Raw genomic sequence first — 24526 nt, forward strand, 5'->3', positions numbered from 1 at the left:
TCTTCCTCTTGCATAACCTGATTCCCAGGAAAAGGAATGAGAATCCTAATGTAAACTGTAATGTGTGTAATGTGGAAATCCCTAATATGGCTTAATATGTCATCCTTCCTGGGATCGCTTCCATTTCAATGACAGATGAGCAGCTCAGTGTTACAGAAACAGCCCTGTGTGGAAGCCAGGGATGGCATGGGCTGGGAAGAGGCCAGGCGAGGAGAGGACTGGCTATAACCCCTGGCATACATACACCATGGACCATATGCCATTTGTGTGCCCTCTCCATAGCCCCCTCCCAGAATATCTGTCCACCTTCTGCTGCTTTTCATCTGTACAGAGATCCTTAGACAGGAAGAGAGTCTGACTCGTCAAGAAAGCAAATGCTCGACCCAAAGTTCTTGGCTGTCCACTGAGCACACGTTTCTTTTATGGCTTTAAGTTCACAGAGCACAGGTTTGGCCACGAGACCTGCAGACACGGAATGCACTCAGCGAAAAAGCACATCAGAATCACTCCAACACACCCAACGGACACACACAGGGTGTCAAGCAGTGACAGGGTGTGGCTTTGGGAGCTGGGGAGTAAATGAATAAAGTGAGTCCTGATATAGCTTTGTCTAAAGGCAACTGCCCATATCATCTGGTCATTCTGCTCCTAAATCTTGAATTAAGTGAAAAATCAAACCAAAATCAAAACCAAATGCCTCAAAAAACCCAAGAGGCCTTCTCTGCGAGATGAGAAGTGCAGGTGACCAGCACACTGCGGTTTTGGTGACAGTTTCTTCTCCTCCCATGCAGAGCTTCCTTAAGGAACAACTCCCAAGGCCCTGGAAGACTGGGTGGGCAATAGTCAATTGTATAGATGAGTCCTATTGGGTCACATTATACATGCGTTTGGGCACTACTGACACCACCTACATTTAATGGAATCATTTGGGATTTCCCCCCACCCCACCCCCAAATTGCAACATGACTGTGGCCAGAACAGGGGAATCCACGTTCGAGAGTTCTCCCGTGTTCCGGTGGCAGCTAAACAGTGACAGACTTGGAAAGTACAAGACCCACTGTACATGCATCACTCTGAAGGCTGTGCATCCCTAACACAGGCAAATACAAGGAGTCGATGATCTGAGGTCGGGGCAATGCTGAGCTTGAAATATTGCTGCCCAAAGGGGTGACACAGAACCACGCCCCCTTCCCCACCCTGGACAGTGAGAGGGAATGCTAGAGCAAATGGACTAGAGAAAGCTCGGACTCTGGAGACAGCTGGAACCATGGGTGCCCCTGAGAAGTTTGGGGAATTGTGGGTTGGGACAGACCTAGTCCTGGTACAGACTCTTCTGTATAGATGGGAATGACAGCCTAATCCCTCCTCCTGTGTGATGGACATACTACCTGGAAATGAAGTGACATCTAGAACTGGACCATGCTCAGTCTTCCTTGAAGCCCTCTTGGGCAGCCCATGAATATCTTACTTGGTCCCAAATCAAACATCCCATTGAGATGTGCCAAACTGGGGCCAAATAAAGGATCGTGAAAAATGAAATTATCCAGCAGATGGTCTATGATGATGGGAGGAGAGAGAAAAAAATGTAATGTAGTAGCCTGGGTAAACAGATTTGGAATTCTCATCCATGCTAAGAAGAAGGGCTGTCACCCACCACAAAACCAAGAGTCCCAGGAAAGAAATTCAATTTGTCCGGTTAACCTAAGGTCAGGTTATGAATACCTGGCTCGAGGCAAGTAGCACCTTCCTGATGGCAGAAATGAGGACAAGGCAAATAGAAAGTCTCACGGGGTGCCATCCGTCCCTTTCTACCTTGAGTACCAACTCTCATGATTTTTCCAAGCCAATGGCCTGGCCATTGATTGGAGTCTTGAGCAGACCCAGCAGCTTCTAGAAAAGTATGGAGAGTATGGAAGTCACGGGTCCAGTGCTACCTCTCGGCAACCAGATAGATATCACAAGCTTCAAATAAGCAAAATTTTGGGGAGTTGGGAGTGAGGGTGGAGGGGGAAGTCTGTGGGGCTGCTTTGGAAGGGGTGAAGGGGAGAGGGTTGGTGGGTCACATGTGCTAGGAAGAAAGGAGAGTGATTGGGAGGGTGCAGAGGGGGGCGACTGGGAGATTTCTCAGGATTGAGCTTCCTGAAACCTCACAGAGGCTTTGGGACCTCAATTCTGTTTGAAGCCCTTTGGGAAATCTCTCCTATCCTCGGCTGCTGACAGAATGATTATGGGGCCACCCGCTGAATTTTGCATGGCATACCGAGAAATTAGGGGCCCATATTGCCCAATTGCCCAAGATAAACGAGAAGATCAGTATAGGATCTGGGACTTGCTTAGAGTCTGAATGAAACTTGGTCATAGCCACCAGGCAGACGCTTCTCACAGACTAGTAAGACTGGTTAGGTGAGGGGGCCTGGACACTTAGGGCCCCCATCCCAGACTACAGTCCCCCTCTGGGCCTCCATTCACATTCCTTATTTCTCCAGACACCCTGAAGCAAAAGCCATACAAAACAATCCCCCCCACCCATGGAAAATGGAAACCCTGAACAAAACACTCCCCCCCTCTCATTCCCGTCCCCACCCCACTCCCTCCAGCCCAACACCCTGAATACTCACAAGAGAACACTTTATCTATACAAAATGAATTAGAAAACAAAATATTTACATATGAAATAAACGCCATCTTGATTTCTGTCACCAGTGGAGACGACAGAGCCCCCTTTGTTCTAGATTGCTGTTCGCTAGGTTAGTTGGTTTGGTTTTTGATTTTAAACTGGGGTGAGGTCCGAGGAAGCATGAGGGGAAGAGCCCCTGCCCTGGACGGAGTCAGGGGGAAGCAAATGTATCTCTGGCCCTTCTCCTCCTTCCTCCTGGAGGTACCTCACCTCTCTGCCCTTGCTCTCGACATCCTTCCTGGAATCTAAGGTAAAGCACTCGGTGCTCCTCCCTCCAAATCTGGGAGAGGTTCAGCCCCTTGTCCCCAGGTTCATTTTAGAAAGAACACAAAGCTTTACAAGGCCTTCAGTTGGCTTGAAAATGAAAGATACTGAGGTAAAAATCAAGGGGCAGGCAGGGGTGTGGGGAGCCGTCAAGGGCTGTGGAGAATAAGGAAGAGAGAGGAAGGAGGCAAACAAGGCAGGGGACAGCCCTGGAGGGTGGGACGAGAAGAGACATGGCAGCTTTCTTCCAGAGGAGGGTAGCACCTTTCTGGTTTGTGTGTCTTCTGCACAATGGGGTGGGCCCGTGGCCCAGCTTCCAAACATACCTGGAGCCCGTGGGCTGTCATCCAGTACCCCCAACCCCATGTTTCAGAACAAATATTCATTTCCCTTCTCAAGTTTATATCTTCCTGTGAAGGGAGCATGGGTATTTTCTAGGACCCTCCTCCCGGAGAAGAGAGAACGCTTCCTCTCCAATGGTTCAGTCTGGGAGGGAGCTTCTAAGACAGTGTAGACACTGGGATTTGAGTCACATTCTTGAGGAACCAGGTCCCACGGGGCAGGGTGAACCTCCGGTCCCCAGTCCACATCTGTCTCCACACCTCCTGAGCTGTACTCACAGAGCAAGCTCATGCCTCTTCTCCATGTGACCCATTGGGGTGGGGGGAGGGCGGAGTGGGGTGGGGTGGGGGGAATAAACTCTCCCAGCATTCCCAAGGTTAAGTAAGAAGGGATCAAAGCATTGAAAACATCCCCCTCTCTCACTTACCCGACCTGAGGTGACTCCCCTAGTCTTTAAAGCCTTAACTAACTCCTTCCCAAACCACAGCCAAGGCTCCAAAGAGTTTTAGGGAATCTGTTTGCTCCCAAGTTTTGGGCAAGAGAATAATGGCTGCTGCTAATCCCTTGCACCTTCATAGAAAGTTCTTGGCTCAAACAGGTTAAAAGTACTGGCCACCACAAAGATATTCATGTCCTACCTGGATCTCCAGGGAATGCTCCCTACCTGTTTTTTTTGTTTTTTTTTTTTAACCACAGAAATGGCTCAGTAGAGAATTTCCCTTTTCTGCCTTCAGAAAGGGTGAAGGGGCGAGAGAGCCAAAATCCAGCGACCACGTGACCATCCCTGTTTGTATATAAGCCAAACAAGTACAGTTAAGGGGCTCTGAGGAGAAAATGAAGTTAAAGAGGCCTCCTCTATATCCACAGAGACATACATGTAGACCATGTGTGGCGCGGGACACCTTTGCATCACGTGTGTCCTCTCACCTCCAAGGTGGGGACTGGCCACATCTATCAGCCACCACAGGCCTTTTCTTCTAGTTCACCCCTCTGGGAGTCCCAGGGAACCGAAGCAAACATTTCTGGGTTTTTTTTTTGGGGGGGGGGCTTATATACAAACACACATGGCCTCCCACCCGCCGCTTGGCACACGATTCCTAAACAGATGTCGATTTAGACAAAGCCATGTTCACTCTCCAGCGGAGGACGCATGGTCTTAGACGCTTCTGCTGCCTCACCTTGGCCTACAGACCGGGCAGGGGGAACTTTCCTGTGCCCTCACCCACTTTCACACCGAGAGGGTCGGTCAAGAGTCCTTCCCAGCAAGGTGGAGGCTGGAGGGCAAGCGAGGCCCACGGCCACAGGCCTCCCTCGGTGCAGTGCAAAGCCCACCACGCCGGCTCCTGGGAGCCGGACTGACTGGCAAGGGGAAGGCGAGGAGGAGTCAGCGGGCCAGGGGAGCAGAGCCGGTGCCGGTCCCCAGGGATGCCCTCGGTAGGAGCCAGAACTCCAGGATCCCATGAAGAAATTAAAACAGAAACAAAAAAGAAGAAAGGAGCCAATGGGAGCCAAGTTCACCCCGCCTCCCTCCCCGCTGCGGGCACCCCGGCCCCCCGCCCTCCCCGCCTAGACCCACCTTCAACCGCTCGCTTCCCTCACTCAGACATCAGACTCAATACTAGACAGTTTCTCATAAACATGCCCATTGCTGGAGCCATTGAAAGCCCTGGGGTTTTTGTTGTTAGGCACACAGGGGTTGGACTGGTTCCCTATACAGATGTCTTTCTGGAAGCGGCCGGGCACCGCCCCGTGCAGGGCGGCCACCACGGGCTTGTTGGTGACCAGGGCGCGGAAGTCCGGCCTGCCTTTGGGCACCCCCGCCGCCGTGGGCTGCCTGAAGAAGTAGGATTTGCTGCCGTGGAGCAAACACTGGTCGTCCCCGAAAGTGGGGATGAAAGGGTTCTGCGTGACCCGGTCGGGGTAGAGCGACTTGCTGAGCATGTAGCCGCCGGGGTTGTTGTGGTGGTGGTGTCCGGCAGTGGGCACTGAGGACTTGCTGTTGGCAAAGGCGCTGTCGCCGCCTCCCATCTCGAACATGTGCGCGTAGGGGCTGCCGTCCAGGAAGCGGCCCTTGTCTTTGAGGCTCACGCTGCGCGGCGCCAGGGCGGCTTCCTCCTTCTGCAGGTCCACGAAGGTGTCGTACGAGTGCTGCCGGCGCAGTTTGTTGCGGTTCTTCTTCTGGGCCTTGGAGTTGGTGGGGCTCTGGGGGTACTTGGTGGCGGCGGCGCTGGCCGGCACGGCCACCGGGGCCGCCGGCTGGTCCAGCTCCTGCAGGGAGTTGTCCTCGCTGATGTCGTACAGGTTGCCCGCCTTCTTGCACGCCTCGCAGCGGATGCACGCCTGGCGGCCCGAGTTCTGGCCCGCGCTGGCCGGGTAGCTGTGCAGCTTGGACGGGCAGCTGCGGCAGAAGTTGCCGCCGCCGCCCACGCCGCCGCCCACGCCGCCGCCGCCGCCCACGCCGCCGCCGCCGCCCACGCCGCCGCCCGAGTCCCAGTCCACCACGTTGGCCAGGTTCTTCTCCCAGGGCGCCGGCACGCCGCCCACCTTGTCGGCCCCGGGGTGCTTGAGGTGCGCCCGGTTGGTGCACTGGCCGCCGCCCACCGAGTCGCGCTTGAAGTCCTCGCCGCGCTCCTTGTAGATGTCCGTCAGGTCCACGTGCTCCCAGTGCGGCGAGTTCTCCTTGGGGCGGAACTGGTCCAGGTAGAAGTCCCGCAGCCCCTCCTTGTCCCTGAAGTAGCGCTTGTGGTCCGGGGAGCGCGGCGGGCGGCGGCGGTAGGCCAGCTCGATCTCGTCGAACTCGCGCCGGGACTTGGCCGAGGCCGGCCGCTTCTTGAGGCTGTCCTTGTACTGCTGCTTGCGCCGCTTGGCCGCGTTGCCCTCGATGTTGCCGTAGGTGACCGTGTGCGTGGAGATGTCGGACACGTCGGAGCGGATGAGGTCGTCGTGGCCGCCGTAGCGGTCGCTCTTGAAGGAGAACTTGCCGTAGAGGTCGCTGAGCTGCTGCTGGCTGTGCTTGGCGGCGGGCAGGCCGATGTCCAGGGGCTTCTTGCCCAGCGAGCGCGGCTGCGTGGTGAAGGGCGGGTTGTCGCAGTCGTAGAGCCCGTCGATGGAGCTGGTGCTGGCGATGCTGTGCGGCCGGTGGTGGTGGTGGTAGTGGTCCTGGTACACGTTGCTGTCCTTGAGCTGCAGGTTCCCGAAAGTTCTCTCCACCTCGCTGATGTAGTCGGAGAAGAGGTTCTCCTCGCACGGCGGGTTGTTGTAGGACTTGCAGTCCGAGTGCGTGAAGCTGCGGCGGTGCTCGGAGATGTCGTAGACGGACGACTCGCGGCGGATGAAGTCCAGCGCGCTCTGCGGGGAGCCGTTCACCCCGGACAGGTTGGCCATGTTCTTGGCCGTGCGCAGCAGCCGCAGGATGTTGGAGTGCGTGTTGTTCATGGTGGCCGTGGGCGAGTTCATCACCGACTGCCGCTCCTCGATGGCCACGCCGTGGATGCAGCTGTAGATGCCCTGCGGGGACAAAGGGTGGGGCCGATCAGGGTTCCTGCGAGCTCACCAGGGTCCCTAAGGCGGCCGGCTGACCGGCCGGGTGGCGAGATGAGCTCAAAGGGCCGAGGGTGTGCAGGGAGCCGGGGTGGGATGCTCAGCACCCACTGCAGGGTCCCCTGAGCGAGTCACCACATAGCCCCCAAGCACCAGGGGGTGTGCGCCTCAGATCCAAAAATTTAAAGGGCTATAAGGATCATCTCTCCTTCCCCACACCAAACCACCATCATTCAACACCCGGCTAGGTAAGATAAGTCAGGGATGGCGTGAAATCGGGGATCATAGACGGCATGCAGTAGAGGGTAATAGAAGTGGTTCAATGGTGACCTGAATTTGTCAAGTGCCCTGCCATGTGCCAAGGTCAGGCTCTTCAGAGAGCCTGCCAGGGTGCCAAGTGACTTGAACAAAGTATTTGGAATTGCAAGACCAGTCACTCTGCCTCCGCTCCAGGCTCTGCCTTGCTTTTCCTTGTCCTGCCCAGGGTTTGGTATCATTAAAAAAAAAAAAAAAGGTCAAGCTATCAACTGATAGCACAAAATACGACCACCCACCTGAGGGCAGTCATAATAAACAGACACATTCTATAGAGGTTGGGGCTGATCTGGCCAGCCACCATGACTAGCAGTAAAAAAAAAAAAAAAAGAAAAAAAAAAGAAAAAGAGAAAAATAGTTCAATCTGTGGCTCCCATTGCCATTCTTTCCCGTGAACAAATTTCGAGCAGCTTTTTGGATTTTGGTCACCAGATAACAGCTGAGCAGTTCTCTTCTCGAGCCAAGCTAAACCCAATTCCCAGAACTAGGAAGCTTTGGGGTCAAAGAAGGATTTCTCTCCTGCTGTGCCCTCACCATAGGAGGGAGGAATCGGGACGGATACCAAGTGCTAAACAGGAATAAATGAGAGAATTCCACAAGGGGATTGTTTATTCCTCTCCTTAGCTCCTGGTCTCTTTCTTATACTTACTCACTTAATCCTATCATAAATAATTAATAACTCAACAAATTACAGTTGATTGAGGACTCCCTGCATACAGCTCATGGAAGAACACTGTTCACAAGGAAGGGTGGGTTCGACTTTCAGGGCGAACCAACCTCCTATTACTGTCTTGTTCCCTAGCAAGGCACTGGTTCCAGAAAATAGGGATGAGAGGAGAAAGATGAGAATAGGGTGGCAGCTAAATGGGAAAGAGGGACTCAGATGAGGTAGTTCTCATTTTCTCCAGGGGTAGCAGCAAGACCAAAGGTCTTCAGGCCAAGGTGACAGCCTGAAGTCTTGGGTCCAGGGCCAAGAGAAAATTTAATTGTCATCCTCTCTAAGGGCATCATTGAAGCCTATGAAAAGGGTTTCCAATTAAAAGCCATTGGTGCCCAAGGCTTATGCCCTCACCCTATGGGACACTTTGGGGAGGGGTCACACAGCGACTGAGAATGACTCAGGGATTGTAAGTTCTCCTCTATGGTTACCGAATGACCTGAATACATTCATAGCCAGAGAAAAAATTGTTCTCTATCATTAAATTACCACAGGAAAATGATCAAAAGATGGAAAAATTTAACGAGAATTCTGTTTTCTTACATAACTGTTTGAGTCAGTTGGTCACATCTAAAATCAAGACTTCTATTCTAGGGCTGGAGCAACAGTACAGTGGGTAGGGTGCTTGCCATGCACGTGGTCAGGCTGGGTTTGATTCCCTGTACCCCGTATGGGCCCCTGAACACCCCCAGGAGTAGTTTCTGAGTGCAGAGCCAGAAGTAAACCATGGATACTGCTGAATGTTTCCTCCAAACAAGAACAAAATATAAAGATCTTTTTTCTAAAGTGACTTTTTTTTTTGCATTTGTCACTGATGAAGGTCTCCCATAACTTTATTAACAAAGTTGAAAGAGCTTCACTTTTCTGTTTTTTTTTTTCGGGGGGGGGATGCTTTTTAGGTCATAGCCAGTGATGCAGAGGGGTTACTCCTGGCTCTCGCACTCAGAAATTACTTCTGGCAGTGCTTGGGGGACCATATGGGATGCTGGGAATCGAACCCAGGTTGGCTGTGTGGAAGGTAAATGCCCTACCCACTGTGCTATCACTCCAGCCCCACTTTTCTGTTTTTTAACCTTTCCTGTGAAGAGGTCTAAATTCTCACTGTCAGCAAAAATCAGTCAGGAATGACTTTAGATTATACTCATCAAGGAAGTTTCTGGGATGTAAATTTGTATATGGATAAGACTTCCTCAGGGATCAGAGTGAAGTTCTAAAGGTTCTGCTAAGTTCTTTGACTCCTTCTAACTCACACGTGGTTAAAATGTAAGTAGAATCGTGAAGTGTCCAATAATAGAGTGAGCTTGGGATGCTAGATAAAGAAAGATACATTACATCTCACTATTTAAATGAAATGTGACTTTTAAAAAATGATTATGTGATTAATACAGCCTATACCAAATTAACGAATGGTGATGAAAGACATTTGGTAAAAGGCCAATTTTTTTCATTTTGATAGATCTGCCAGTTCTTCTTGAGAACCAAATGCCCAAACCCCACACAAAAAGCTGTTTCTTGAAGAAAAAAATAGCATTGCACATTTTTTTGGATCCACTTGGAACTATACCCCCAGGCCCCAGGGGAAAAGTACATGATATGGTTTCATGCTTTAGCAAGGTAGGAGACATATAAAGTCCTCCTGTCTGTTTCCCAGCATTGAGTTAGGCTGTATCTCCCAACCTCCAGGTATCCAGGTCAGAGCACTTACTCTACTGATGGAGAAGACCATGCCCGGCTTGCCAGAACAGACCCCCATAAAGCAATGTCGGAACTGCCAATAGAAAAGATGTTCACAGATGAAGGTGATGAGGCTGAGAGCCATGGCCGCCCCCAGCATGTAGAAGACTCCAGCCATGTTGTCAATGTCCAGTTGGCTGCTCATGACCTCATTCTTCTCGTTGTGGCAAATGCCGGTGAGCCAGAGTGCTTCCAGCTCCTCCATCTCCCCTGGAGACATGGAAGAAAGGAGAACAGAGGGGAAAAGAAAAGTGGAGAAGGGGGTGTTGCCAAAAAAGAGAAAAACACAAGGAGACATAGAGAAAGAAAGGAAATAGAGAACGTCAACAGTCATTTTTATTAATGCTGTTCTATATTAACTTATCAGTGCACTCAATGAAAACTTGATATCACCTGCAGAGATATAAAATTGCAGACACTATAAAAATAAGGCATTCTCTCTGTGCTACATTTCCTAGCCATAGTAATTGGTAAACAGATCATCAGTATAACAAATTTTATGCAGGAAACAAGGATCGACATCAGAGAAATTGTACGGATGCGGTAGCCAGTGGGTTTTCTTGAGGGAGATGGGTCTTGGAGTGGGGAGGGGACATGGGAAACAGGTGAATGGCGAGTTATCTTGTATAAAAAGGCACTCGGGTGGCAGGAACAGCATGATCAATGGGAGGGAGGTAAGGGAGTTGAGGCTTGTTGAGGAAATGCAGGCAGAACAGAGGATTTCGAACAATATCAGGCAGGGGATGCCCATAGGAAGGTAGCTGCACAATTGCTTGCATGTGTGAGCTCAAGCTCTTGGCTTCCATGTTCATCCTCGTGTCTATAAAAATAAAAAGGTGACTCAGAATATTTCTCCTGAAATTGTAAAAAGCAGAGTATGTATGTGAGGGTAGGGATAGGGGCACAGAGACAGTATTAGAGCGGTTGCTTGGTTTCCTAGGGACCCTTTGGCTTACTGGTTTCTGGTGACAAGGGGGAAATAACATAGTAAAAGGAAATAAGGTTGAATAGAACGAGACCATCAAATGAACATCTGTTTCACTGAATAGATTTCGGAAGCTTGGATTCAGCTTCATTCACCTCACTGGAAGTTGGGCATCAGAAAGGCAGAGACCCTAGAAGCAGGGAAAATGAAAGTGACTGGAAAATCATGGGAATAAAACTGCCTGCTCCAATAGTTTCTATTTGGTAAAACTTTGGATTTTCATTTGCATTATCCTCAGCATTGCCAGTTTCTGTAAGTTCATCTCTGTCACAGATTTTCTTCAGAGAAAGAGGTTCCCTTTATGGCCCTTACGTTGTAGCTACATTAAAATGAATTTATTATTTATGTAAAATAAATAAGCTCTCAGACCCAGGTGTCTGGTTAACACTCTAGCTATAACCCCATCCTAATGTTAACTGAATCTCTCTTTTACCCATTTTTTGCTTAAACTATTTTTTCCCTACCTAGTAGGGTAACCAGCTTCATCTAGAGTATGAGTATGAAGCTAATATGCCTAATAATTGCAAGCTAATAATTGCAAGAAGAATATTCTCTGAATTAAGGGGGTCAAGTGATAGTACAAGCTTCATCCAGAGTCTGAAAACTGAAGCCGTGCTCTGATCTGCCTCCTATCTCCTTCCCAAGAGCAAAGATTCTGCAGATGTGACCTGGACAATCAATGGCTCATGGTCATGTGGCCCTTGAGAGAGCCAGGTGGATCTCCCATAAGTGGAATTTATAAGTGAGGCCAAGAGTTGGGATTCTGGACAATCCACAGAAGAGGGGGTACAAAGAGCTTCTCTAAGGAAACAGAGAATGTTGACTGTAGGTGTTTGCCAGGATGCTTCTGGGGAATGCCCTGTGGCTCTTCCTCTAAAGAGCCCAGCCCTGCCTCTCACCTCTTTCAGTTGAAGGAGCAAGGAGGGAGATGGGGAAGAATGAGGGCCAAAAGCTCAATGTGTCTACCCTTTCTCAGGCACAGAAAGATCAGAGACCTTGCCTAAGTTTCAACCACTGTAGTCATACATGAGATGATCCTCTGTAACATCTGTAATAGCCTCTCTTACCTTCCTCCTTATAAGTTTGGCCATAGCCCATGACTCCAAAACAAAGTTCATTGACCAACAGCTTAAATTCCTTCCAATTTTCCCTGCTATGGGTTGATTGATATGCAATTAATGCAATGCATTCTTAACCTACATGACCATGAAATGTAGCCTTATATGGAAATCAGGTACATGCATTGTAACTCAATGAATCAGGTCATCCTGGGGTAGTGTGGCCCCTAATGCAGCATAACTGGTATTCTGTAAAGAGAGACACATCAAACATACTTATGTTCATAGGGGAAAGTGTGAAATGAGTATGAATGATATGCCTACAAACCAAGGAATGCTACAGATTTCCAGCAGACTCCCATAAGTCAGGGGAGAGGTATGGAACAGGCATTTACTCATGGAAAATGTATACTGACCCTCTGATCTCGAACTTATAGCCTCCAGAATCAAGTCCAAACCACTCAGTTTGAGTCCTGTGTTAGGGTCACCTTAGAATACTAACACATACCCCAGTCTTATAATATCTGTGAAGTGGTTTTCTGAAATTTCAGGGCTTTGGTGAATAGATAAAGAAGAAAGGCTTATTATTTGCCTGGTCATCAGTAGAAGTCAAACACACACCTCCCTGGCATAAACTCACCATCTCCAAAGAGCTGCAGGATAGCTAGATCTATCTGACGCTTCCAACCGGAATCTTTTTGGATGGCGATTCCATAACCAGTCGAGGCAAAGACCTTCCCACTGCCAATAGTCACTAACTTGCAGCCTTCGTCTCTGCCTGCCATGTAGTTCAGCACCGCGGCATCATAGATGAAGGCATCCAGCTTCCTGTGCAAGAAAAAAGCAAACACACCAAGTTCCATGGTGGTATTTTAGCACAAAACCACCGAGGAGACTGTACACATGTAGCAGGAGACCCTTGCAAGCTAAAAGGAGCATTGGTCAAGTTGGAACTCAGCCTGAATCTGAGACTAAATCCCATGCTGGGATGTGAATGGAGGTGATTTGGGGCCTAAAGGAGGAGTTCTTTCCCTCCCACTGGGAATGAGGAGAATGTACGTTGGGCCCGAAGCCAGCTCATAAACACTGTCTGAAAAGGATAAGGAGTAAAAGAAATCAATAAAAATCATAACTGAAATAATGAAAAGGAACCATCACCATGATAACCACAAAGAGCATGGCTGAGATTTATAGAACATTTTTCAGTTCTCAGTTCATTGCCATCCAGAGTGGGAATAAGTGGAGGTGCATTTTTGTGGTGAGCACTGCTATTTTTGTGGTGTCAAAGGTTTCCAAACTGTGTTTTGCAGCCTAAGAGAAAGAGACGAGTTGGGTGGTGGCTTGTGTTATGAGCTAATGTTTAAGTCAAGAGAAGAGGCAACATACACAAGAACTGAGAACTCTCAGGTTCTCAAACATACACGAACCCCACTTTCCGTACCATGTTTGCTAGGAAGGTCTAGGCAGAAAAGAGGGGAAGGGCAGGAAGACATGAATTCATCTTTAAAACCATGTTTCAACACATCATAAATGAGGAGGAAGACGTTCAGAGAGGCATGCAGATAACATAAAAGGTCTGAAAAAAAATCAAATGACACCCCCTATGCTTTGATGAGTCCAGTGAGTTTTATGTCTTCTAAAGGAAAAAGTTAAGCCATCTCTGATATAAGGCATATATTTAAAACAGGTACACAAGTACTAAATTAATAGCATACCCCTTCCCCCCCAAAAAATACCCCAAACAACAACAAAATCTCTGACAGGATTTAGAAATGAACCAATGACAAGACTGTCCAAAGTGGTTCTTTATGCAAGCACAAATCTCCCTTTTTGGAAATCTGCTCTGAGTTCATGGGGACAGCAGAGCTTAATATTACTAAGTAACAATGCTCTGGGTGGCTCTTCCAGGACTGAAGCCCCATGGGGAGAAAGGGGAAGCCAATGATGCCAGTCTGCCTCTGACACAGCATGTCAGCTGCAAGTCCCCATGACCCTCGAGCCTGACATCAATAATGACAAATGATCTTATCTACAGCTGTGACTTCTGGAGGCCAAATCAAGGAAGGAGCCCATGTGGTTGGGAATCTGTAAGCTCACAAAGGTACAGTTCCCAAGCTCCTTTAACAAGAAAATGCTTCATTGAGGATAGAACTAGATCCATAAACGTCAACAAAAAGCAGAATGGAGGTAGGTCAACACTTATTTTTGGCCATACCTGGTGATTCTCAGGAGTTACTCCTGTCTCTGCACTCAGGAATTACTCCTGGGAGTGCTAGTGGAACCACATGGGATGCCGGGGATCAAACCCAGGTGGGCCACATGCAAGGAAAGCACCCTACCAGCTGCACTATCGCTCTAGCCCCTGGTCCACACCTCCTTACAGCTCATTCTCTTAGAACTTTTACCTGTTTATTTCTCCTGCATCTATAATACACCAGAATCATAATTTTTGCCATTAATCATCAGGTCTTACTTTCACACATAACACATAAGTGTTATCCTTGACTCTTTCTATTCATGCTTCTCTTCAATTTCTGTTTCATGGTTATATGATTATATTAAGACAAGTAGAATATATTTTTGAAAAATAAAAGAAAAAATAGAAGCAAACAATGTTCTAGGAATTTCTGTCCTGGTCTGAATTATGCTGTCAAATTTAACTTAGAAATCCATAAAGAGAAATGAAGTCGTCTTTGATTTAACTTTGTAAAGCACCCAAGCATGCCATAGCTGATATTATGTTGGATAAATCTGAGAGATATAGCAGAGAATTTCAACTTAAAAATGGTTCTTACCCTGTTTTAAGGGAGAGCAATGCATCATCTACACCCCTCTGGTTGAACTTTCCCATGTAGGCATGCATTTCTGCATAGTTATTGCGAATATTTCTTTCTGTGCTGCCATTGGGCACAGTCCCAAAGCGGAAAGGGGGTGAGAAGTCATTTGGTCTCTGGAACTGTAGAGAGAGAGAGAGAGAAAGAAAGAAAATGTTTCATAAAATGTGAAGAGAATAAGTCGGCATTAGTGGATTTATAACAGAAGGGACCCAATTGTAGTTCACCAACTACGTTAGCCTTTACTCAGAGGCAGAAGTTATTATTTGAAAGTGGATGTCAATGGGATTCAGTTTAGCATGTAGCACTGTCCTCCCATTGTTCATCGATTTGCTCGAACGGGCCCAGTAACGTCACCATTGTGAGACTTGTTGTTACTGTGTTTGGCATATTGAATATGTCACAGGTAGCTTGCCAGGATTTGCCGTGTGGGTGAGATACTCTTGGTAGCTTTCCAGGCTCTCCGAGAGGGGTGGAGGAATCTAACTCATGTCGGCCAAGTCAGCTGCGTGCAAAGCAAATGACCTACCCACTGTACTCCAGCCCACAGTTTAGCATGTATTGTTGGGAACTGTCTCTTTTCCCAATGTCACATTAATTCTTTACACTGATGTGTTTTATTAATGAATAACGCCCAATACCAGTGGTCATGGGCCCAGGAGGAATATACTATTAATTTAGTTACCTGTAAAAATATGCTCCCAGTTCTTTAATTTAGGACTGAAAATACACTGACATTGTACTGTTAATGTTGTGGGTCTTGGTAAGGTGGGCTACATTGATCCCTGAAAATAATTTGTTGGGTATTTTCACTGAGAAATTGTTAAATGACCTTTTACATGCAGTAAATGTTTATATTTTATCTGATATGAGTTATAATAAATTATAAAATCAAACATACCATGAGTTCTTAAACAAGGTTGATAATTACAATGGTATCTCTAATGTCTGTCATCATAAAGCAAAGATCTCTTGGATTTTCACCCTGATGTCATCAGCTTTATTTCTGGACATGGCCCTATTGTAAGTTTGTGTGTTGAATCTTGAACATATATAATGTATACATTTATATTTTTGTAGTTTGAAGTGGTCTGTTCTTTCAACATAAACTCACCTTTCACTGCTGTCCAATTCATGTCCTTCATCTACAAAAGTAAATCAAAGCAATTTCTTCAGGAAACCTGAAGTGTGTTCTTTTCTCTTTCTACCCCCGAATGATCCATCCTTACATGATATTCCTGGCTTAGATTGCTAAAATTCACACTACAAACGTGATTGCTTTCTAAATGAACTGGCAAAGTTCTGAGGTTAGTGTCTGATACAGTCCTTCAGAATGTAAGCTCTGGATTGAAACAGGTGTGGATTAAGGAGCCATTATTTTGGTGTGACCTTGGTAGGTAACATGAACCCTCTGCATCATCTCCTCATTTTCAAGGAGACAATAATGCCTATTTACAAGATTGCTGAGGATTAAAAGCTCTGATGCAGAGAAATGCTAGGCATAGCATCTTATCAGAGTAAGTGCTCAGTAAATTTTCTTTATATTACTTTTAATTTGTGTCTAGTTTCCACACTCCTTGCTAGATTTTATGATCTCCAGACTTTTATTTTACTGGCACAACAATGGTCAGAGAGAAAAAAGGCCAGTATTGTTCTTCTAAGCCTTGATGTAGACATATATTTAAATTCTTCCTGGTTTCACTATTACGCCATTTACTTTGGAGGCACATTTAAAAATCAAATCTACCAATGTAGAAAAGCTGAACTTTTGCAGTTGCCTGCTTTGAGAGTCATGCTCCTTTTCTTCATCTGAAAGCTGCAGCAATTCTCAGAAAAGGGGACTTCATGGACGAGAAATGTCACCAGGAACCACAAATGACATCCTAATTGCTTGGAGTTGGCCACAGTGAAAAATGCAATGGCACTAGGCAACCTGTGATGCATCAAAAGACCCCTTTTTGCCTGATTCAAAAAGCTCCCAGCTTGTCTCGCCACATTGATTTTTCCCATCTAGAGGTTTTGATTATTTTCAAAGGAGGTAGTTAGTTTAAATGAATAAAAACAGAATAATAGTGACAACAACAAAAAGACAAAGAACTTGAGCATAAGATGATCCACTTATGGTTAACTAGCCTAAATCTTTCACATTACAAATGAAGAGACAGAGGTCCAAAGGGGACAAGTAATTTGTTCAAGGTCACACAGTGGCAGTGATGGCTAACAGTATCAAAGATCAATTGATTTAATTAATAGTACTCTTCACTGTCCCTAGAGGAGAGCAAGTTTAAAGTCAACAGGGATATGCTTTATGGGAAGAGACAGATCCAGAATGCATGAAGATCACCACTGGAGAAGGCAATCAAGAAGATGTACAACCACTTAACTGGAATCTGATTTTTTTCTCTCTTCCTTACTCTGTGCACAGGGGTCAGTTTCAGGCTATACTGAGGAAGCCCCTGACATTACAGACACACAACTGGCAAGCCAGTCAGGAAACAGAAGACACAGGCCTCGGAAAATCAGCATCCTTGGGAGAAATCCTGCATGACCATTGACTGCTATGTGGGGGAGGGGTGGGCTGTATAAGCTTCTTAAGCATTTTTTATTCCCCACTGGACCTGGTATCTCATGTTGCCTGGTAATGAAAGGGTCCCTGAGACACTTCATACCTTCACAAAGCAGAAAACTAGCTCTAAGAAGGCAAAATGCTAGTGAAATAGATTAAACTTTTTTTTAGCATCTCCTGAGTGAAATGACCATTTGAGTTAAGGGTGCCTATCTATGACCCTGGAAGTTATGGATCTGGCACTGGGGCCAGGATTAAAGGAGACAGTATCACTAGGATTTATCTGCCAACTCTGGGAACAAATATTCCAGAAGCCCCGTGCCACAACCCCATGATAAAGTGATGTAAATAGTGCTGCTGCTGATAGAGCCTCCAGGAGGAAAGCACTGGCAGACTCCAGTGGACTCAACTCTTGAGGGAGATGGCTGCTGATTACTCAAGAGCCCTGCCTGTTAACCCTCTGAACTGGCAATTGGGCTGTTCTGAAGATACCTATTTAGTGACTTGGAATGTGGGAACTCAACAGATAAACTTAGCAGGCACTATGGAATTTTAGAATCTACCTGTCGGAGTCTGAGAAGGTCCTCACTGCTTTCCAAAGCCAAGCTAATCGGTTAGTGACATCCCTTTGCAATCTAGAAGCTGATGACCTGCCTCAGGTATGTGATCCTTTAGTGAATATGGTGAGTAAGGTGCACAGAAAGAGGCCACCTCTGTGCCTGAGTGAAGCGGTGTTGCCAATGATGCTCAATTGCCGTGGAAATACAGTAAACTGATTAAAGGAGCACTAGAATAGCCCATAGACTATTAGAATAGACTGCCTAAGGGTCTAACTGCTGGGGTTCCCAACTGAACTGGCCAGGGATTAGTAAAATAATTATTCTGATCACTTTCCTGTGAAAGCTCAAAATATACTGTTTTGTGATTTCTGCATTGGGCCTAACCCAAGATTCTCCTTGTGTCCACATGAACCAGACTTCCACATTAGAAGATTAAGAAGGTTGAGTACAGATTCCATGTATAGATATTCTCATAATAAGGAGTGGGTGAGTGAGTTCACATTTCAAATGTCATTCTATGCAAGACTAGACCAAAGAGCATGAGAGTGAATGGAGAGTTCGTCTTCCTTGAAACCTGCAAATGGCAGGGTTGACTGAAAGGAAAATAGAATATTAAAGTAAAAACCCACTTTGATTAGGTGGACTGAAAATACTTCCTGGGCTTTAAATATTGAGTGACCAACCTCTAAAATCCATTGCCCCATAAAGCAGTCTGGGGATCCCTATCAAGGCCCTCCACTCTCTGAAGGTATGAGAGTCCTGTGGGTAATAGCTATTGCCCCGAATTTTATCATGAATGAACATACTATGAAACTGAGAACACTAAGCTCCATCACACCTGGAAAAGAAATCACACACTGGAGGTTACAGGATGTCCCACCAGAATGAATAAGTTGCATGGAAAGGATTCACACAGTCTTCACAGAGCTCAAGTAGGACCTGACACAAGTAGGACCCGATTGCTGTGCACTATACTTGGCATGGAATTCACATCTGGAAAAGGGGAGAGCGTGGTGGTCTCAGTCTGACAGAGCTCATGTTGCAGTCCTTGTATCTGATGGTGCAGTCCATATATGATGTGTGCAAACAGCTACATTCAAGAACTGCAAGCCTCCTTCTCAAAGTCAAGAAACACATTGTTTTTCAAAGGTATAGCCATTTGGCCACTACCTTTGTTGTCTCCATTGGTCTGGAGGACATTAAAGCATACTTAAGAGTCCTTAGCAAATCCACCCAATAAGCTTTAAATGAGAGCCAACAAAAGATGCCCTTACTGAATACTAAATGTCTCTAATGAGAAAATCTTCCCTATAAAGCAGAATGCCCTTGGACATTCTTGTTACCTCTCAAGGAGACACCTGTACCATTTTTTTATCCAAAGAGAATATTTTATTTCATACTTGTTTTGTCTGCCTGTATGTCATCTTTGTTAAGTTTCATTAAGACATGAGAAGATGCTCTGATTGATCCAAACCCCAGTCTAGTGTGTTTTATGTGGAGGGGGTTTAGATATTGGGGCTCCTGATGAAAATAAATGTCACTGATTTGGGGGAATCATTATCCCCACCTATGTTTTTCCCCTGCACGTGTCTATGTTGTTGCTACAGAAGCTGCCTCCAGTGATCATTCCAGTAGGAGTCATTTCCATGCAACTGAAACCTTGTGGTGACAAATTAGGGCCCACTACAGAAACGGGGAGGTAGAACAAATTGCAAGAGTCTGTCACAAGGACTGGATATCAGGTAAGGCAATCCAGAGAACATGAGCTGAGATCTGGTCCTGGAAAACCAGAAGCTACTCACGACCTCTCCTATCCAGGAAGCATGGATTTCACTTGTCTCCCCTGCTCCCAGAAGCTTCTCCAAGGACACATCCTTGACTGAGTGCTGTGCAGACCATCTGGAGATCACACATGACCAAACCCTGTTTAGGCCTCTAGTCAAACTTTTACAGTTTGACAGGTGAGAGTGAAAAGTTCATTTTGTTGCCACCCAATATATGTCCCTTTACTAAGTGACTTATAAAATGGCCCCTTACCAACATGAAGTGGTTTTTCTTTATCTGCCCTTCCTCCTTCCCTTCCTTTTAAGTATGGAAGAAAATTTCAGATTATACCTGGGACAACACTATGGCGACAACCCAACATTTACTATGAATCCAAACACTTTTGATATTTGGAAAAAAGATATCTCTAAAATATAAATTATGGGTAACAAAATAAAAACAAAAGAAATTCCTGAATGTGTATTTTGCCCCTTTGCTAGGAAAATGACATCCAAATGATCATAATGATCAAGAAACTTAAGGGCCCAAAGGGTTTTCTCAAACCCCAGTGAAAGCTGAAATCATATCCAGGATAATTCTAGTAAAAATGACTATATTCTGGTTTTTCTAAAGAAAACTGACAACCCATGTCAGGTATATGCAATACACCTTACCACATTCTGCCTATACTACCGCATAGTATCTTTGCATCTTAAGTTATCTTTGAAATCTAGAAGCTGTTTAATAAACATGCTACCAAATAAGTCAAAACTATGTTAAGGACTTAGACTAGGTCAAAGACACTTTGTCAAAAAGTTGCAAAAGGAAAACAAAGTTGCAGGACTTAGACTACCTGCCTCTAAAGGTTATTATAAAATTACAGTAAACAACATCATACATCACTATTATAGAGATAGTAAAGAGTCCATCGGACTAGAATAGAGGACTAGAATGATATAGTACAGCAGGTAGGATATGCTTGGTCCCCCAAGCCCAGATGGAATGATTCCTGAGTGTAGAGCAAGGAGTAAGTGATGAATAACACCAAATATGACTCCACAGACTCCACCCAAAAATCCCCAAACTAAAATAGAGTTCCTTGACATATATATATGACACAAGGTAATTCAGTGGAGATAGAATAGCTTGCAACAAATGGTGCCTGAGCCATTAGATATATACATGCAGGAAAATAATTGCATTCCACACATACTGAAATTAAAAGTGAAGATATAAAGAGTAAATTTTAAATTATAATTTTTCTACAAGAAATTATTTATACCTTTAGGTAACAATTTCACTAATAGCACAGCACAGCTATATAACATAATTTTAAATAAATTACTCTTATAAATATGTATATAAGTAGTTAATATATAAACATATATTATATACACCATACTGGATTTCATTGAAATTAAGAACTGATCTATAAAAGACACGATTAAAATAATGAAAAGACAGAACCTTTCTTATATACACACACTGGATTTTATTTAAATTAAGGACTGTTCTATGAAAGACTCAGTTAAATTCACAGGGCTTTATTTTCCCCTGGAATTTTTTATTTTTAATGGGTAATAATATACAGGATATATGTATGTATATATATGTGTGTGTATATATATATTATATGAAGCTACCTAGAATATGGTGTTTTCACAAAATTATTACCTGCTTCTATGGGGATCCTGTTATGATACCTAAAATTGCTTTTATGTTAAGTAATGTTTCCTAAGATTGAAAACTTGTATTCCCTAATTTGTTTCTTAAACTAGGCCAGTCTGGCAGGGGCCAACAGGGAGAGTGCATTGCCCCAGAATTAGCCAAAAAGAAGTGGAAGTGAGTCGGCCTTTTCCTTTGAAATTTCTTGTCCCAGCTTGGTGAGACCTGTGAGGTTTAAATAAAAGACAATTTTAAAGAAGCTGTCAGTGGTATTTGAATTTTACTAAAACTCATGGCCCTAGAGAACAGTGTGTTTAGCAAGACCTGTAGGGTAGTATGAAAAAAATAATCTTCCAAATACTTTGATGCCTCCAATAAATGCCCTTGCAATAAAACCCACCCCCAGCTGTGAGACATTGTATGGCATTTGTTTAACCCAAGTGGCAATCAATGCTCTCTGGATTTGGGAAGGAGCAAAATTTCATGCTGTCAAGAGCCAGAAGTCTCAAATTCTTAGAACAGGAAGGACCCTGAAAAACAATTCTTAAAAAAAAAAAGCTTAAAAATACAATACACCAACATTAGATGAAAAAAATCCAGTCTGCTTTTCCAGTAGGCACTTTGTTATACTTAATGTAGTCACCTTTGGCAAATAACAAACTTCCTCGAACTTGGCATCTTTTCCCAGAATCAGCCAGGTTGGAATTATAGAATTATAGATTTACAAAGGTAGCCTCATTTATAAATGAATCCAAAAGAATGAAGTACTTAATTCTTAATTACAAAGGAGAATGAAGTATTTCACAAAGGAGGCGATACACTTACACGTAAAATCTACTAGCTACCATTAAAAGAAATAGAAGACATAAGAGATAGAAAAGTCATGATGAGAAACTGAAAGGCTTAACATTAAAAATCACCATTCTATCCAAAGCCTTATGTTAATCCAGTGTAATCCCTGTCAAAATAATCTCAATGGCATTCTTGAAGTACTTTCAGAAATAAGTGCGACTGAAGTTCATACAGAGGTCAAAAGACCCAGACTAGCTAGCAAATGAGAATCTGAAAACAAAGAAGATGAGGGCATTATCTTCCTCACCCTCAAACTATGCTACAATGCTACACTGATCAATACAGCATGGCACTGAAATAAAAGTAGGTAAGAATGGACTACAAAGTGGAATATAACTATGCAAAATTAAATAGATGTATTTATTGTATAGTTACATTAAATGAGCATGTCTAAAACTATAAATATAGTTTAGTTAAAGAATTGCAATATATGTATATTTAGAAATAGAGCTCATGTGAGAGATATTAAGGACAAAGAGCATAAGAACGTCTCTTTGATAACTGGCTCTGGGAAAATTTTATGGTCACATGAAATGAATGAAACTGGGTCACTATCTAACACCATGCACAAACACATTAACTCCAAGTGGATTAAAGACTTGGACGTTAGTTCAATAAAATACCTGACACAAACTTAGGCAAAACACTCCCTGTTAGGTGACACTGGCTTCAGTTATGTATTCAGAGACACAATTCCAACAGCACGAAATACAAAAGTGAAAATTTAAAAATGGGATTGCATCAGATTAAAAAGCTTCACAGCCAAGAAAGCTGTCACAAAAAATGAAAAGATATCCTATTGAATGGGAGAAAATATTTGCACACCATACATCTAACAAAAGGAATAATATCCAAGATGCAGAAGGAACAGAGATGATTTAATAAAGAAAAACAAACCCATCAAAAAATGGGAAGAGCTGAACAGACAATTCATCAAAGACAACATACAGATGGCCAATGGAAAAATGCTCTTTAAATATCAGGAAAATGCAAATCAAAGCAACAGTGAGATAAGACCTCATACAAGTGAGAATAGCATGCATAAAAATTCTATAAAACACTGTTGGTGGGGATGTGGAGAAAAAAGGAACCCTCATCTACTGTTCACAGGAATGTAAATTGGTTCAGCCTCTATGGAAAACAGTATAGAGATTTCTCCCCAAAATGCTAAAAATAGGATTAGCATATGATTCCATAATTCTTGTTCTAGGTATCCAACAAACGTATAAGGCTATTAATTTGGAAAGGTTATATACACACCTATATATATTAATTTCGATTAAATTACAATAGCCAACATAACTAAGCCAACACTTATATCCAATAATAGACAGATAAAGAAAATTCTATGAATGGAAAACTGCTTCAGCCATAAGAAATAAATAAAATTTTGTCTTTTGTAAAAAGATGGATGGAACTGGAAGGGATCATGCTAAGTGAAATAAATCAGAAGGAAAAAGTCAGTTATCAAATGGAGTACTACGTAGCTGTTAGAAAGGATAAAGTCATGAAATTTACATACAAGTGGTACTACATGGAAAGTATTATGCTAAGTGAAATGAGTCAGAAAGAGAGGGACAGACATAGAAAGATTGCATTCATCTGGGGAACATAAAGTAACAAAATAGGAGACTAACACCCAAGAATAGCCGAGATAAGTCCCAGGAGGTTTACTCCATGGCTTGGAGGTCAGCTGCACATTCTAGGAGTAAAGGAAGCTCAGATAGAGAAGGGAAAACTAAATAAGGGGTGTTGGGAAGATCCACCCAGGATGGGAGATGCATGCTGAAAGTAGACTATAAACCGAATATAATTGCCACTCAATTCCTCTTTTGCAAACCGCAAAAGAGAGAGAACAAAAGGGAATGCCCTACCACAGAGGCAGGGTGGGATGGGGGGATGGGGGGTGAGAGGGATACTGGGATTAGTGGTGGTGGAGAATGGGCACTGGTGGAGAAATGGGTACTCGATCATTGTATAACTGAAACCCAAGCACAAAAATTGTAAGTCTACAACTGTACCTCATGGTGTTTCACTTATAAAAAACCACATTCAGACACACACACACACAAAGTCAGTTATCAGACAATCTCTCTAATGTGGATTGTAGACACAAAATACAGGAACAGACTAAATCAATTGAGATGTGTCCTTAGACTCAGAGCACTGAGATAGGGTTACCAGAGGGGGGTGGGGAGAGGAGAGGATAAATATAAATCAAATAAAATATAATAATTAATAGATTTTGGTGTGAAGTAAAAACACAGAAAGGAAGGAACCTTAGAGATTGGTCCCATCTCACAGATGAGAAAACTGAAGTCCTATGAAGCCCAGGAAGTCTTTCTCAAGGTGACGTGGAATAAAGAAGGAGATGCAGAAACTTGGCCCCTGGGACTCACCTGCCCTTGCTGGCTCATTTGCTACCAGGCAGTTCCTACTGGGTTTGAAGGCACACTCTAGGTGGTACTGCCTGGTGAGGGTAACTGCCCTCTCTGGCAGAGCGAATGTCAACCCCACTCCTTTGAAGTCAACACTGCTTCCATTGTGTTGTCAACATATACTTGTGCAAGGACAAGGCAACGTCAGGTAGAAGAGGACTAGAATTACACTTGATCTTCCTGGAGATAGGAGTGTGTGTGTGTGTGTGGGGGG

General features: G+C 44.7%; 1 protein-coding gene across 5 annotated transcripts in view; it reads right to left on the reverse strand.

Moving 5' to 3' along the window:
- Window positions 1–4827: 4827 nt before the first annotated feature.
- Window positions 4828–24526, reverse strand: part of GRIN2B (glutamate ionotropic receptor NMDA type subunit 2B) — a 456390-nt gene continuing 436691 nt past the window's right edge. For all 5 annotated transcript variants that reach the window (XM_056115816.1, XM_056115817.1, XM_056115829.1 and 2 more), the window contains 4 exons: window positions 14429–14589; window positions 12274–12461; window positions 9562–9800; window positions 4828–6790 (listed from right to left, as the gene is read on the reverse strand). In XM_056115816.1, the coding sequence (XP_055971791.1) occupies window positions 4883–6790; window positions 9562–9800; window positions 12274–12461; window positions 14429–14589 (2496 nt within the window). In that variant the 3' untranslated portion in view covers window positions 4828–4882. The remainder of the gene's footprint in view (window positions 6791–9561; window positions 9801–12273; window positions 12462–14428; window positions 14590–24526) is intronic.

This window comes from Sorex fumeus, unplaced genomic scaffold (assembly GCF_029834395.1).
Source record: "Sorex fumeus unplaced genomic scaffold, SorFum_2.1 ptg000003l, whole genome shotgun sequence".
In the NCBI taxonomy this organism is placed as follows: Eukaryota; Metazoa; Chordata; class Mammalia; order Eulipotyphla; family Soricidae; genus Sorex; species Sorex fumeus.